The sequence below is a fragment of the Aulostomus chinensis genome, chromosome 22 (genome assembly GCF_037954235.1).
Source record: "Aulostomus chinensis isolate RoL2024-O1b breed Wild chromosome 22, RoL_Achi_v1.0, whole genome shotgun sequence".
Lineage (NCBI taxonomy): Eukaryota > Metazoa > Chordata > Actinopteri > Syngnathiformes > Aulostomidae > Aulostomus > Aulostomus chinensis.
The window spans coordinates 2,944,477-2,956,934 of NC_141341.1; the positions used below are offsets into that span (position 1 = coordinate 2,944,477).

Sequence of the window (12,458 nt, forward strand, 5' to 3'; positions counted from 1 at the left end):
CTTAACAATTATTTACATTAATTAACTCTGGGCTGGGACATTAAAACTGAGGTAGGTTGAAGTACATGAACTGCAAAACCTTTTGCAAGGGTTTTTCCTCAGATGTCTCATTTTGTTTATTATTGTTTTCGTTGTTGTGGTTATGTCTGACCCATTAAATAACATATCTGAACGTAAAAAGATCTTGTGAACGATAAAAAAGTGTACATTTATTTAATTTCCCTGTGTACTGTCACGTTAAGAAGCGTGGCTTGTTTTTTTTTAACGGATAGAGTGCAATCCGGTCCTCACTCCGAACAGAAGGTGGCGGTAATGAGCCGACTTCGCTTCCCATCAGCGGTTGAAGGAGTCGATGAGCCAATCAAACGCCTTGATGCTGGGAGATCCGAGCGGGTACGTTTTTCGATCTCAAAGGAGTCAACAGCGCATTATTTTTGTCAACAGAAAGTCTGTGAGATGGAAAAAGAGACGTTATAGGGCATCGCGACCGGTGTACCGAGTCAGTTGTTGAATTATAAATAACCTTTTTTTTAAAAACAGGGTCATCATTTCCTTACTTAGCGAAGTCACTCCGTGAAGTAGCTAGCTAATGCTAATGCTAGCTAACTCGAAGAACAGATTTTAAGTCTCTGTATCGTGGTGGATCCTCTTTTGTTTCGACGTCGGTTTGTTCCTAAACAAGAGTTCGGTAAGTGTTCATGTGCAGGAAAAATCTCAGTATACAAACGCGTGTGTACCTTGTAGTTTTTTTTTTTTAACTCATCCGTTGTGTCATCCGGTTTTCATCACTGTTTACTTTCAGTTGTGTAACGGTAAGATGGTACCTGACGTTATTTTGATCCCACACCTCTATTGGCTTCGGAGGGGAAAACAATGATTTTTCTAACACATTAGAAGTGAGTGTCAGGCGTAGCTGGGAAATGCCAAGTAGTCTGTTTACATTAGCACCCTTCCACTGAGCCGGGCTCCGGGTACAAGGTACCCGACCACTGAGCTGGGCTCTAGGTACCAGGTACCCGTCCACTTAGCCAGGCTCCAGGTACCAGGTACCTGTCCACTGAAGCCAGGGTACGGTAGAGAACCCACATAGGAACAGGGAGAACATGCAGACTCCACACAGAAAGACCCCGTGCTCCAGCCGGGGCTCCACCCACAACCTTCTCACTTAGAGGTGACAGTGCTGACCGCTGCTCCACCGGGCTGCCCCAAAAGCATTTCTTTGAAGCCAATTATAACAGAACAGTAAAGGGAATTAAAAAACAAAACAGATGATGTAAGACTAAATTGTGTGCGCTCAACATTAGAAATTCGGTCAGTTATGTTTGCAGTCTTTCTCTGTGGCAAGAAAATCGCTGATATTGAATGAGAGTAGAGACACAAGTCAACGTCGTCAGGTCCCTCACCACGCCTGTACAACAGTGATGCTTCAGGTTCTCAGAGCTGTGATGACATCTCTACCTTTGTTTCTACAGAGCTGACTACATTGTGTTGTGTGCAGTTGTGTAAGGCCACAGGTCCTCATATTTTTTATCCGTAGAGCCGGACAACGACGTCAAGCATAGAAAAATGACTCTCGTGTCAGATTGTTCACCCCAGATTGTTTCAGATGCCACAATATCACACACGTGATTTCTGGTAGGAGTAAAATGGGAGTGATACATTTGATGAAAAAAGGTGTTCTGGAGGAACACATTTTGTCCCTCATTGAGGATTTTGTAAGACCAATTTTAAAGGGATCATATGCAACCTGCCTGGCTGTCTCTCGGTCAGTCAGTTTAGTTTCAATCAGGCTTGTATTTGTAGAGGAACAAGCTGAATAGATTTGTGCTTGGTTCTTGCAGTTGACCTTGGATTCCGAGGATTTTTCAAATGATGAGATCCACTTGTGGGAACTCCTGCTAAATTCTGCCTGTTTGTATTCCCTAAAGGGGAAGACGACCAACATTTTGGATGGCGGTGGCTCCTGCCTCAATGGCGGATAAGATCACAGTCCTTGACAAGGATGAAGAAAATAGTCCTCAGCCCTCTCTCTCCGCTTCCACCTCATCTGCTCTGCATCAAGCAAAAACCAGATCCCCGTTCAGAGCTCAGCAGCCGGCCCCCACCCACATCACCCAATCACCCTTTGCCTCAGCAAGGAAGGAGCAGTGTGTTCTGCAGGCCGAAAACCTGCGCTTATTCTCTGAGGTGAGCTGACCTTCATCTGATGATTTTGTCTTCATTACAAAAACGAATTAAGAAAAAATCATCCAGACTGACTGAGCTGGTTGTCACCTGTGAGTTCAGTTTTACTGCGTTGCTAATCTTTAATTTTTATCGCATTGATCTTTGCACTTTGCTCCTGAGCCTTTTCATTTCAATATTTCCTTTATAACACGATTCCCATTATTCTGGATATTTGATTTGCTTTGTCGTCCTCCTGATCTAGTTTGTGGAGCACTGCTCGGCTCTCACCCAGGACTGCCCAGAGGTTTTGACCTTTCTCCACGCCAAGCACGCCAAGGCTTGCCCCGACTATCTGTCATCCGTGGAGTTCAGGAACTGCCTGGGACGATGTTTGACTCACGCTCAGGCGAACCGTTCCAAGACCTTTGTCTACATCAATGAACTGTGTACTGTACTCAAGCAGCATGCCACCAAGAGGAGGAAGAACCTCACCAAGCCTGAGCCTGGGCCTGGGCCCTCTACCTCAGCATTTGTTTCTCCTCAGTCTACCTCTGTCAGGTTCAATAGTGACAACAATTCTATGGGAAAGACGGAGGAGGAGGGGGTAAAAGCAGGGATGGAAGATGAGCAACCTTCTACCTCAGGGCTGCAGGAGGAAGACAAAAATAAGGAGGCGCAAGCAGCGAAAAAGGCAAACAGGGCGTCGAGAAAGCAGGTTGGTGTTGAACACTAGTTGCCGTGACGAGTGTTGTTTTATGCCGTTTGTCAGAATATGCCTGTGGATTACAGCTCAAATGTGAAGGGTGTGTCTGACACACAACCGTCAGTGACCAGTTTTACCAGCTAGGTGGACCCGTTACAAACGCGCACATCAGATTGCTTCATGGGTTGCTGTAGTCATGCCGTATGACAGAAAATGGCAGGATTTAAAAATGACGGAAAGGGACAGCAACAGTCGTTCATACGTTGTTGGAGTTGTTGCCAGTCAGTTTTTGGTTGTTAATATCCACATAAAGTCACCGGCTTTGCAGCAATGGAATGTTTTTATTGCCTCGCTACGTTGGGATTGTCCACATTTATATTCGTCTAAATTGTGCCTGTCTTTCAGATTGCGTATCTGGAGAACCTCCTGAAGGTGTACAACGATGAGATCTGTAAACTGCAGCAGTCGGAGCTGAACTTGGACGACCTCGGAGCGGAGGACTCTTCCTACATCCAAGAACACAAACTCAAACGCAAGGTGTGGCTGTAGTTTGACGAGCTTGTGAGGACACCTCCCAGCAGCTTGTGTGAAAGTCAGTCACGCGTTCACCTCCTGTCCTCCTCCTCCAGATGATGAAGATCTATGAGAAGCTGTGTGAACTGAAGGGCTGCAGCACGCTAACAGGCCGGGTCATCGAACAGAGAATCGCCTACAGCAGCACTCGCTACCCCGAGATCAACAGGAGGGTGAGCGTGTGAACGCTGTCCTGGGGTCTGTGGGTTGGTGGTGGGATCTGGGTCTGGCTGGGATCTGGAACTGGCTGGGATCTGGGTCTGGCTGGGATCTGGAACTGGCTGGGATCTGGGTCTGGCTGGGATCTGGAACTGGCTGGGATCTGGGTCTGGCTGGGATCTGGAACTGGCTGGGATCTGGGTCTGGCTCCCAGGCCTACTACAAGTTGAAAATTGCTGAAAGGCTAAATATGAGAATTAACCAAATATTCTGTCCTGCCAACAGACAATGAAAACATCTTTGTTTGATCTATAACCCCCCCCCCCCAAAAAAAGACACCATCAATATTTCGCTTATTTTTTCAATGAAAAAGAGAAGAATTATACAAAAAAACCCAACTGTCAAATAATTGCAGTTAGAGCCTCATGGACTCCTGCAAAGTCGTGCAGTCCTCGTTCCTGCAACTACAGGTTTCAGCTTGGTTTGCTCGCTGTGTTATGCAACTTAAAAATAGTATCAGAACTTTTCACCGCGTCTTTGGGAGTAGAATGAAAATCACTCCTCCGTTACAGTCGTGTCTTCATGTAGAAGAAAATAAAAAAACCTGAGCGTTTACATCTTGTGGCTCCGCCCCCTCTCAGCGGGGATATCAGAGAGAGACAGACCTCTAAACTTCACTGTTATCTTCTACAGCCCCGATATCGTCAGTCACTTGGCGTCTTACAGTGTTTGCTCATGCAGAATTGAAGGAATTCTGATGAAATATTGAGGTGTGTGTTTGGGGGTGGGGGGGGGGGGTCGTCTTAGACATTAAAACATTTTGGCCTGTAATTCTGTGAAAACATTAACATTTAATTTCCTCCTAATTATCAGGTTTTTACCCTGTAAGAATCTTAATACAAAAATTTTAAAATACCTGTAATTTTGCAATTTTTCAATGAAAAATATTCAAATAATAAAACATTTTATGGTTGGGTTTTACCGTATTGTTACCTAAACATCAATATACTCAAATTATTTTTGACACATTGCTATTTTTTTGAAGATTTCTTTATTTTTACTTAACCCTGTTTGATAATATTCATTCTAATATTACCCAGAGAAATGCAGTGTCAGTACCAACAAATGACTGCATGACTTTGGGAGTTGCGTGGAAATGATGTCACTGAGCTGGTATTATCCTACGATCACCCATTCGTTATAAGGGGATTACTACTGTTGTTCTATGTGTTGTTATCTTGTCTTGTTTGTGTTGTCCTAAACATGAGGTGCAGAGTTTAGAATACAAAGTCACAAAAAGAGAGAACTTAATCTGATATTGATTTGGCCTGGCACAGTCGGTGGCTACGCCACAGTCGGTGGTCACGCCAGAGTCGGTGGTCACGCCACAGTCGGTGGCTACGCCACAGTCGGTGGTCACGCCACAGTCGGTGGTCACGCCACAGTCGGTGGTAAGTTGTGTGTTTCTTTGAAATAACTTTGGAGAAATAAAGGGCCAGCTTACTTCATGTATTTGAATAAGAAAAGAAAAGGTTCCTGTGGGAGAAACGCCACTGCGCGTCTGTCCAGGTGGTCATGGCGGTGCCGTCATAATAATTTAAAGTAATAAGAGCTGCTTTATGTGGCATTAACATATTTTTATATTACACAATATTAAAGGTTGTATGTCTTTTTTTGCCCCTCCCTCCTTTCAGATTGAGCGTTTCATCAACAGTCCCGAAGCCCAAAGGAACCCCCCAGATTATCAAGACATCCTCCAGCAGGTGCAGCTCGCCAACAAGCGACACAACCTCTGTCTGACCAGGAAGCAGCTGACCCAGATGGCCCAGGAGGCCTTCAGAGAGACCGGCAGCCAGATGCAGGAGAGGCGCCACCTGGACCTGGTGTACAACTTCGGCTCGCATCTCACCGACAGCTACGTTGCTGGTGAGGCTCCGGCCGCAAACTCTTCCCCCTGCTGGCGGAATGATTCCTGATTGTAGCTTTGACCAGCAACTGCTGAAGGGGACTGTTGACCCAAAACTGAGCCCTCAGTCATCATCTACTCACCCTCACGCCCGTGGAGGGCGTTGTCCCAAAAACCCTGCCACAGTTTGACAGGAAACAGTCATGTAATGGTTACCAACTTTAAATGTACAAAAATTACATAAGAAACCTTGAATTTCCAGCGTGGTGCTCGTCAGAATGATTCAAGTGTTTGGCCTCGCGGCAAAGTGGCAGCAGAGGCACTTCTCCAAACAAGCTGGCACATTGAGGCTTCAGGCCACTTGGGTTACTTCAGAGGAGCAGCATGCTGGACTTTTCTTGTCCTATCGTGTATTTTTGCACGTTCCATCGGTCGGAAGGTGAGTAGATAATGACTGAATTTTCAGTTTTGGTTGAACTATCCCTTTCAATTATTTGGTCCATTATGAGCTGAATGTAAGCAAACATTCAGTAAATTCATCTTGTTTTGAATTCACCAGGCCTCTTATTTCACAGCCTTTGACAAACGGATAAAAACGTGCACTTCAGCCTGCAACGTTTCAAATATCTGTCTTGTAGCTCGACGTTCTCTGATTTATTGTCTTTAGTTTCACCTTTCCGCTGATTGTTGGAGTATTTCTTCCCTGTCTTTCATCCGTCACCCTCTGAAGCCAAAGACCCGGCTCTGTCAGACGGCTCGCTGTTGCGGAAGCTGCGGTCGAACAGGGAAGTGGCTCTGTCCCACCTGGAGGAGGTCATCACCAAGTATGCTGTCAAACAGGAGGACACGGAGGAGCAGGACCGGGTGAAACGGCAGGAGAGAGACGGCAAAGAGGTGCGACAGGGGATGTCTTGAAAATGATGATGGGCTTCCTCTGCTCTTAGCCTTAGGAACCTATGGCATTTCTCCTTTTATTTCCTTCGCCTCATTTCCATGCACGGACGTTTGTTGTCAGGAACTTTGTCAAATATGTGGGGTGCGACCCCTGCGGTGCTGACCAGCTGCGTTTGTCTTTTATATGACACCCAGATTAGCCTGTTAGCTCTGTCCATGCTCCACCTGACCAAAAGTCTGACTTTTCAATGGACTCCAGACAAACACCAGGCTGGAGGTCACCCAGCTTTTCTTAGGGACTGAAAGGACTTGCGGAGCCTCCTGCTGCGCTGCCCTCTGACCTGAGATCCTGGCCCTCAGCTGGTAGCAACACGACAAATATTGTTATTCGGTTCTTAGGGGGTACTTTAATATATGCAGATGAAACTGATGATGAACAAGCTTCATCTTAATAAATGTGTTGTGAGGCTGCGGCCTGTTTGTGCATTTATATGCAGATGTTTTTGTCCTCAGTCTTGGAGAGCGGTGGAGAATCTCCTCTCCTCCTGACCTCCTTTTTCCACTATAAGACAAAACAAAGTTTTATTTGTAGTAAAGTTTGAAAGCAGTGGTTTGCCTGGTCGGGTGCCACCCCAGGTCCTGCTGCAGTGACAGCCTCTCACTGACCCGGTCTGGACTGCAACACGTTGTATTTTCAGAGCCAAAAAACAGAAAAGGGAGAAGAAAGTAAGGAAGCCAATGGAGTGGCTGGGGAGGAAGAGGAGGATGACGATGAAGAGGATGAATCATCAGACCCGGACATCGAGGAGGAGATCCAGGCCAGCACTCAGCAGGGAGAACCAGGTGAGAAAGCAGACGCTTGTCCTTATTATCATCATCATTGTTATTTGAGGCTGCGCGGTGGAGCAGTGGTCAGCGCTGTCGCCTCACAGCAAGAAGGTTGTGGGTTCGAGTCCCGGCTGAAGCACGGGGTCTTTCTGTGTGAGTCTCCATGTTCTCCCTGTTCCTGCTGGGTTCTCTCTGGTACTCCAGCTTCTTCCACAGTCCAAAGACATCAAGAGGGACCAGGTTAATCCAGACTCTAAATTGACCGTAGGCGTAGCTGGGAGAGCCAATGGTTGTCTGTCTCTATGTGTTGGCCCTGCCATGGACTGGTGACCTGTCCAGGGGGAACCCCGCCTCTCGCCCATTGATCCTGGTCCTGTCTCCTGGGCTGCCTCTTTCTGAACCAAAATCTAATTTCAGGATACAAGATAAAAAAAACTCCAAACAGAATTTTATTTTTGACCCCCCCCCCCCGCTACATATTCATAAATTTAAAAAAAAAAATGTAATAAGTTGTGACAATATTAATGCCACAGGAGGGGAAATTTCAAACCACAAATGTCTAAAATGACTCAGACTATCTTGTTGAAGCTGACTAAAACAGGAAGCAAGTATATCAAGAGGAAAGACAGATGATCCAATATGGCCGCCCCAGGAAGACCACAATAAAACCCGGAGTTAAGTGTCAAGGGGCTCTGTTGTGGAGTGACGGTGCAGCCTGGAGCTCACCGGGTTCGTGTGGTGGAGGGAGACACAACAGAGGGAGCTTTGAAAATAAAAGTCATATTTTTTGAGCATTTGTGAGAAGTTCTCATCTCCTGTGTCTGCAGATGATGATGAAAACGAGGAAGAGGACGGGAATGAGGAGGATCAGACGGGCGATGACGCCAGCAAGGAGGAGCAGACACACACGGCCTTCGGAAGCGTTTCTGCAGAGGAAGAAGGAAGTGTGAAAGAGGATGAGGATGATGAGCAGCTCACAAGTGGTCTCAGTCCTCTGTCCGACAACAGCAAGTCCCACATCTCTCCGCTGTCTGAGGACACCTCCCCTCAGGACAGTCCCAGCCAATCAGAGCCCTTGCAGCCCTGTGACCAGAGGCCAGTGTCTAACGGGGACCCTGCAGCGCCGGAGGAGCCTGTGGATTCCTCCAGTCACGTTTCTCCTGGACAAGTAAGCACCAGCAAAGTCCCCCAGGACCCCACAGATGCCCCCCCCCAGCCAGCCAATGGGGTGTCCTTGCCGCTGTCTCCAGAAGTGATCATAGAAAAAAACACACAGCTGACCAATGGCTCGTCCCCCCCGCCCTGCTCGGGAATAACGAGGAACCGGAAGAGGAAGAGGGAGGATATCATGACACAGGAATCCCAGAACACCAAGCACGCCATCATGCAGGACAGGTGAGTGAACGGCGCTGTTCCGGGTGGCGAGGGGGGAGTCAGAGGAAAGATGAAAGCTTTAATGCTCCTGGGGGGTCAGACACTGGAGCTGGTGTGTGCTGGGGGCTCTTCCAGTGAATTCCATTATAATCCCTGACACCATCAAGCCAGATTATTTACAGTTCAGCTCTCACATGTCAGGTGTAGCATGTTAGCGGCTCCGCCCGGCAGATACAGGACGGACGCGCCCCCGCCAGCCTCTGCTCTCCTTTCCTCCGTCCTCCCTCCTCCCTCTCTGACCTCCTCTGCTCTGTCCTCAGTGAGGTCGACATCCCTCTGGACATGGGTGTTATCAGCTGCACCTCTCTGGAGCCGGCGCCCGCCCGAGCCGACACACCCGAATGTGAACTGGTGAGCAGCTCCCAGTCGACGCCCCCTCCCAAGAAAAACAAGGTGAGGTCGCATCGACTGCTGTTACTTATTGATGTGCGCGTGCACCGTTAGCATCCATCAGTCCGTTGACATCTGTCACGCCCTTCGTCCTCCCGAGGGGGCATATTTGAATGCAAAAGCATTAAGAGCAACGCTGCTGAAGGAGCAGTGGAGGTGATGAGCTCACCATCCAAGGATGAAGTGATCCCAGATATGAAGTCCTGTTTGTGAGGTCAAATTGTTCCGGAACAAGTTAGGAAATAATAATAATAACAATAACAATAATAATAATAATAATAATAATAATAATAATAATAATAATAATGAGACATTTTTCACAATTGGATGAAAGTGAAGTAAGTGGACAAAAGAGGCGGAGACAGTTTGGGCACCAATGATTCAGAGTAACAAGGACATTTTGTGTGTGTGTGTGTGTGTGTGTGTGTGTGTGTGTGTGTGTGTGTGTGTGTGTGTGTGTGTGTGTGTGTGTGTGTGTGTGTGTGTGTGTGTCTTCCAGGTCAACGTGGCCACCCAGTGTGACCCACAGGAAATCATCGTCCTGTCAGATTCAGAATGACCTTTGACCTCTGCGGGGGTTCTTCGGCATCTCGGCTGAATTCTGGGACTTAGCACTTTTTTCTTGGGATCGTCCTCGTCTGTCGGCTTGTAAGAAAAGGACCAATCCTAAAAATGTGTGTTCCACTTTTTTTAAGAATGGAGGAAGTTGATTAAGTCTCCCAAATCAAGACTCCTTGAGTATGATGTAATAAACGGCAGGCATCGCCAGTCCAAGCTGCTGCTCGAGCGATGAATTCATACTTGACTACTGACCATCCAGCACAAGCCAAACATGTAAATGGGAAGGACTTCTGTGTGTGTGTGGGGGGGGGGGGAGGGGGGGGGGGGGTTCGGCTCTTAGTTTATTTCAGCTGTGTGAGATGACGTCCACCTCCTCGAGCTCTGGCTGGAGCAGCAATCTCATCTCCGGGGTGACGGCGGGCAGACACCCAGCTGGGGGGCGTTGTTCTGTTTGGTTCCAGAGTTTAAACCGGCTCTCTTCAGCGAGGAGCGAGTGCCTGAAACAGGAACTGTGGGATTTCATTTTCAGACATTTACTTGCTTTTGGGGGGGTGGGGGGTGGAACCCCTGTCTGTTTACATTTTTATAACTTTTAGAATATTTTTTCATAATGGCGTGTAAAGTGGCGATATGTATAAAGGAATTTTGAGATGACGTTTTACATGTTGCTAATATTTTCGAGCTGTGTGGCGTTTTGTGTGTGCGTGTGCACGCGCGCGTGTGCTCAGTAATAATGGCAAACGTTGATATTTTCCAACTCCTTTGCCAGCTGATTTTCAGGTTCAAGTGGACGCAGGTGTGTCACGTAGAGCTCCACCTGCTGAACAGGTCATGGTAGAATTATGAAAACACACTGAAAGACCAACTGTCTAGGAAACTCGTTTTCTGTCCATCCTCGCCAGATTCGGACGAGAAGATAGACACGCTTCTCTGGCCCACAACGATGCTAACACTTACCATCCAATACCATTCATTATGCTAAGCTAACTAGCTCAGCTCAGAAGATGAAAATATGAGGCTCCTGATATTTGTTTGCTTTCTTGCCGTTAACGAATCCGATGAAAAGAGTTTCAGAGGCGACGTGATCTGCCGACAGACGCCTCAGACTGTTACTCCACAGACCCGCACCGCCACGAACCACCTTAGGAAACGACCGCGTGTGTTTGATTCAAGGGAGACCTGAAATCCAGAGGAGCACTGGTCTTGGCGCTCACCGCCACACACCAACACTGAAGAATGAGTATTGAAAGTTTCTTTGTTTGAACTTTTCCCAAAAGGTTTTGTGAACAAAGAACAGGAAAGCACTAACCGTTATCTTTTAAATTAATTAAAGCACAACTTCTTTTTTTTCCCCCCAACCACAGAACCCCCAAAGCGGCCAAAGAGAGGAAGTTATCTCATAGCCACAAATGTCACGTTTTAATCAAACCAGAACAAGTGACGTCCTGTGGCCACAAAGTAATTAAATCCATGCTCTTTTCTGGTGGCTTCTCTTTGGCTCCTCCAGGGCTCCGTATAAATTCCCCGTGTCAGTAAAGGAACTCTCCCTCTGTTACTCACCTGTCCCTGAACGTTACACACAACTCACATTCACCCCCTAAACACACACACACACACACACACACACACACACAGATCAAGAGTGGCGAACACACACCTCACACTGAAGGACACCAAGAGTGAGAGAACCCAATCAGCTGCTTTCGTTCCCTCCTGTCCACAGGCTGGCTGCTGAGGTGGAGGTCAGAGTCAGGCTTGTTTCTAGTTGATCCGAGAGTGGTGAGTTCTGGAGAGTCGGATCAGTTACCTGAGCGGTTCTTGCACTCATTCAGCCCCTCTGGGCCCTCGGGTGAAGGGATACTTCTCACTGTAAACAATTCCAGCATTTCCTATCCTGTGTTTCTGTTTTATTATTAAAAGTTTCTACATTACAGAATTGATATTTGGGGCTGATGCCAATCAAATGTGAACCAGGAATGGCAGCAGAGGCGTCTCTCACCTGGAGAGACTCTCTGTCAGGGTGTCGTGATTTTTTTTTAAAGGAACAAAATAAATTGTACATTTTATTAGGAGCTTTTGTGTCACTGATTCTTCAGTTATTGAACCATCCATCCATCTTCTCCCTCTTCTCCTGTTGAGGGTGGTGGGGGTGGAGCCTATCCCAGCAGCCTTCCCCCTGGACAGGTCACCAGTCCATGGCAGGGCCAACACATATAGACAGACAACCATTGGCTCTCCCAGCCACACCTACGGTCAATTTAGAGTCTGGATTAACCTGGTCCCTCTTGATGTCTTTGGACTGTGGGAGGAAGCTGGAGTACCAGAGAGAACCCAGCAGGAACAGGGAGAACATGGAGACTCACCCAGAAAGACCCCGTGCTGCAGCCGGGGCTCCACCCACAACCTTCTTGCTGGGGGGCCACAGGGAGGACCACTGCACCACCGGGCCGCCTGTTGACCCAAATTTATCTAAAGCGGACGAGCCTCAGAACGCCGACTCACCATCACCGGTAGCTCCTAACTGGAGGATGCCTTTTGGTTGACATGTGACAGTGGTGCTGAGTCACATGACATTTCTGAGGCCTTTTAACTTCACCAGGACAAAACTTAAGTCTTCATCTCTTGTTTCTTTTTTTTAATTTAAAAAAAAAAGTTTTAATTGCATTGTACTGCTTTCTCCATTTAATATTCATAATTAAAGGGAAAATTCTCAGCGTCTTGGAAGTCAAAATGCTAAACTTGCTAAAAAAAAAAAAAAAGCAAGAGTGAAATTTGCACAGAAATGTTTCAGTGAAATAAAGGATGAAAAGGGGAGGGGCGTGTCCCATAGCTGCGGTCCAGGCC

General features: G+C 47.2%; 1 protein-coding gene across 3 annotated transcripts; it reads left to right on the top strand.

Moving 5' to 3' along the window:
* Positions 1-286: 286 nt before the first annotated feature.
* Positions 287-9,918, top strand: daxx (death-domain associated protein). 3 transcript variants are annotated; one of them, XM_086193340.1, is made up of 12 exons: positions 356-393; positions 541-688; positions 1,929-2,187; positions 2,429-2,881; positions 3,275-3,406; positions 3,499-3,615; positions 5,296-5,527; positions 6,238-6,401; positions 7,100-7,244; positions 8,057-8,624; positions 8,924-9,056; positions 9,553-9,918. In XM_086193340.1, exons 3-12 carry the CDS (start codon positions 1,951-1,953, stop codon positions 9,610-9,612), a joined length of 2,241 nt encoding a protein of 746 aa, XP_086049466.1. In that variant the 5' UTR covers positions 356-393; positions 541-688; positions 1,929-1,950; the 3' UTR covers positions 9,613-9,918. The 3 variants fall into 3 exon arrangements, with proteins under 3 accessions (XP_086049464.1, XP_086049466.1, XP_086049465.1); XM_086193338.1 differs by lacking the exon at positions 541-688 and having other exon boundaries at positions 287-393; XM_086193339.1 differs by lacking the exon at positions 356-393 and having other exon boundaries at positions 400-688.
* The last annotated feature ends 2,540 nt before the right edge of the window (positions 9,919-12,458 follow it).